The sequence below is a fragment of the Octodon degus genome, unplaced genomic scaffold (genome assembly GCF_000260255.1).
Source record: "Octodon degus isolate 3935 unplaced genomic scaffold, OctDeg1.0 scaffold00113, whole genome shotgun sequence".
NCBI lineage: Eukaryota > Metazoa > Chordata > Mammalia > Rodentia > Octodontidae > Octodon > Octodon degus.
The window spans coordinates 6,544,896-6,547,402 of NW_004524689.1; the positions used below are offsets into that span (position 1 = coordinate 6,544,896).

General features: G+C 53.8%; 1 protein-coding gene across 2 annotated transcripts in view; it reads left to right on the forward strand.

Annotated features, from left to right (window-relative positions):
* Positions 1–771: 771 nt before the first annotated feature.
* Ube4b (ubiquitination factor E4B) overlaps positions 772–2,507 on the forward strand; it is a 129,701-nt gene continuing 127,965 nt past the window's right edge. For both annotated transcript variants that reach the window (XM_004639643.2, XM_004639644.2), the window contains exon 1: positions 772–1,461. In XM_004639643.2, the coding sequence (XP_004639700.1) occupies positions 1,438–1,461 (24 nt within the window). In that variant the 5' untranslated portion in view covers positions 772–1,437. The remainder of the gene's footprint in view (positions 1,462–2,507) is intronic.

The following is a 2,507-nucleotide window of genomic DNA, read 5'->3' on the forward strand; positions in this document are numbered from 1 at the left end:
GGGATCGAACCCCAGGCCCGTGGGCCTGCTTGCAGGCGCGTTAATCCACTGAGCTATTTGGCCATCCCCATGACTCAGTTTTGTACAAATTCTGTTTTTGGTTTTTTGAGACTGCGTGTCTCTTACTATGTTGTTCAGTCTGGCCTTGACCTCACGGTGGTCCTCCTGCTTCGGTCTCCCAGCTACTGGGATTAGAGGCATGGCAGAATTGGGGAAAGCATCACTTAAAAAAAAAAAAAAGCCAAAGCAAAATAAAATTTAACAGCATTTCTTATGTTAATTTTTTCGCATCAGGTCCCTGGAGGGTCGGGAATGAAAGATGACGCCTCCTACAAAAAGGACACGTCCTTCCTTTGCTTTTCCCAGGTGGCAGCGTCTGGGTGGTCGTGGGTGGCCGGCCCCACGTCACTACACAGCAGGCGCCTGAAAACAGCGGAGGGGCCGCGCGCGCCCCCTCTAGGCCATTCAGCCGTCTTGCTGTCTCCTCCTCGGCTTCCCCGCCTGCCTACCTGGATCTGAGCCCCGCCCCCGCCCCCAGCGCAGTCGCCACGGCAACGCCCCGCCCCGCCCGCTTCCAGTCAGTCCACAGCGCCCCTCGCCCCTCCCCCGCCCTGTGCTGCCGCGGGGAAAGGGGTGGGGCGAGGGCTGGAGCTACGCCGCCGAGAGGAAATCGGCGGTGCAATGCTCGCAGACTATTGGCTGCTGTGTCCTGTAGCCCGAAGCTCCGCCCGCCTTGCGGGGGTCACGTGATCTCCTTCAAAGATGGCCGCCCTGTTGTTTTGATGAATAATACTTGGTGGGGCGAGGGGTGAGAGTAGGGGTGGAGGGGTAGGAGGATTTACGCTTCCAACGAGAGCAACGCGAGTCCCATCCTCCCCCTCCCCCCAGCCCGGGTTCCAGCGTGGAGGAGGGGCGTGTCCGGCCTGCTTTTAGAGGGGAGGGGCTTCTCTAGATAGTGCAGGGCCCCGCCAGGGTGGCCGTGGGGTCTTCTTGCTTTGGGGCATCCGCTGTGTAGTGGAGTCCTTCCCGCCCGAGGCCGAGCGTAGGAAGGAGAGAGCAGGCTCCGCCGCAGAAGACCCAGCTGCCGCCCCGCCACACGCAGGCTGTGGGCACGAGAGGAGCTGGAGACCGCGCTGCCCCTCTGGGTAACCTGGGCGGCGAGGGCAGCGAGCGGCGCCTTCAGCTCACCCTGTCGCCGCGGCGGCTGCCGGGGGCTCGGGCGGCCGGGGGAGTCTCAGAGGCGACGGAAGCCACCCAGGCAAGGCAGTTCAGTGCCTCGTGTTCGTATTTTTTAACCTCTGACTATGCAATTCTGAAACCTCCCCCAATCGGGGGACCAGACAGCCTGCTAGACACCTTCCGCTCGCCTTGCTTCCCGCCCTGGTCTCGAGAACAGAAGGACCTCTCCTAACGCCTGTCACCATTAAGAGGAAAGCGATGGAGGAGCTGAGCGCTGATGAGGTGAGCAGGCAGGGGGACGCCTCGAGGGAATTAGTTGGCAACTCTTGGCGCTTTGGATGGGGATGTAATGCGCCAGGGGTACCGGGCTTTGGGTTTTGTAGAAAGAATGGAGATGACATTTTCCAAGAACAAAATGAATCTGAGAGGTCTCTGGTTTTATTCTCCTTTATTCACTTGCCTTCTCTCTTCCTTTGCAACTCCGCTTGCTTCTTTTCGTCCTTTTAAGGTCTGAAGAGGAGAACATCTTGAGTCGTGCCTTTTCTTAAGGGTGTTCAAGAAAGAAGGGCTAGGTTCAGGTCATGGTAAATTGTATGTCTTTAGGAATTTAAAGAATAATTTTGGATGGATTCACAACGTTTTGGAGTATGTTTTTAAAGAAAATATTTGACTCCTCAAATACGCGAGGGTATTTCATTGTATAAATTGCTTAACCATGCCTTTGTGCTTGGGAGGTGGCTTGCAGACACGTTCCTTGATATTTAACAAAATATGTATCTTTTCGGTTGCTTATAGGATTGCAGCTAAAATTCCAACAATTTAACCGACCACTAATGACTTCTGGCCTTCTCTTTCAGTCTACCTTTTCTTAGTTCTTTTTCCTAAGTTGGGCTTTGCTGTGGCAGAGCTCGAAGTGGGTGAGCAAATGGAAGTGAATGACTTTGTAAAAACTCTCCCTTTTCATTCCGAGGGGGACCATCCAGATCACCCTCCTCGTGTGGTAAGGATTGCCTAATAAGATTGCTGTAAAACAGTGGCAATCAGGGTCCCTGGAATTTTTCTGTGATCTACGGACTTTTTCCTGCTCTTTACAAATTGGGAGCTTCCTTTTCAGAACCCCTGCTGGCCTCTTCAGGCTACCTCATGTCTTCCTCTGGTTCATGTAAACTTCCCTGCAGTGGTAGGAAAATAGTCATCCATCAGGTTGGTTGGAGCATAAAAGACTATGGTGCTCTGCTTGTAGCTACATTGTAGCACATGTGTTTACTTAGTTGCTAGAATTCTCCAGGGATAGAGAATGGAAGCCATGGGTTAAGGGGTCAGGTAGG